General features: G+C 64.3%; 1 protein-coding gene across 1 annotated transcript in view; it reads left to right on the top strand.

Moving 5' to 3' along the window:
* Positions 1-56: 56 nt before the first annotated feature.
* The window catches only part of LOC108694234, a 3,385-nt gene continuing 2,704 nt past the window's right edge, over positions 57-737 (top strand). The window contains exon 1 of the mRNA XM_018203598.1: positions 57-730. Coding sequence (XP_018059087.1) covers positions 335-730 — 396 coding nt within the window. The 5' untranslated portion in view covers positions 57-334. The remainder of the gene's footprint in view (positions 731-737) is intronic.

Below are 737 nucleotides of genomic sequence, written 5' to 3'. Positions count from 1 at the left end.
GCGGAGCCGAAGGCCCCGTGGTGGCCGCGACGCGCGCGAGTAGCACCACACCGCCGGAGCGTGTGTGTGCGTGCGTGCGCGTTTCTCTCCGCTTTACTACTTCAGTACTCCGCTCCGTTTTCCTCTTCACTCGTACTCTCCTCTGCCCGGCCGTCCGGAGCAGACGCGGAGAGCCTAAAGAGAGTTCCGTTGTTGTCCTTGGCGCGCATCGTCAGCGTCAATCAACCATCAATCGTAATCGTCGTCATTATTGTTTGTTATCTTCGTTCATCGCCGTCTACGTATCTTGCCGCGTGTGTACGCCGCATCCTTCCCTACTGGCCCGCGCGCGTGCATGGACGACACGCGCGCACGAGCCGACGAGGATATAGCCCTGGATTCGTCCCGTTTACGCTCGTCCGCTCGGCTCGGCTCCGCCGCGAGCATCGCCGCTGCCGCTGCCGCTGTCACTGCCACCGCTGCCTCCGTAGCTACTACCACCACCTCCACCACCTCCTCGACTGCCGCCGCCACCTGCCGCGTCGCGAGACGCAAGAAGAAGAAGAGGAGGCGTCAGCGACTTGTTACGAGTAACGACGACGTCCCTAGCGTCGCCGTCGTGGTCGCATCCCGCGGCGTTACCACCTCAAGTAGTAACGTCGCCGTAGCTGAAGACAACACCGCCGACGCCGTCGTCGTCCTCGAGCCTGACGCCGACGCTGCCGTCGTCACCGCCGCCGCCGCCGCCGCCGTCGCGA

The sequence above is a fragment of the Atta colombica genome, unplaced genomic scaffold, assembly GCF_001594045.1.
Source record: "Atta colombica isolate Treedump-2 unplaced genomic scaffold, Acol1.0 scaffold12, whole genome shotgun sequence".
Taxonomy (NCBI): domain Eukaryota; kingdom Metazoa; phylum Arthropoda; class Insecta; order Hymenoptera; family Formicidae; genus Atta; species Atta colombica.
The sequence above is the reverse complement of the archived record's forward strand: the minus strand, read 5'-3'. Positions and strand labels throughout refer to the sequence as shown.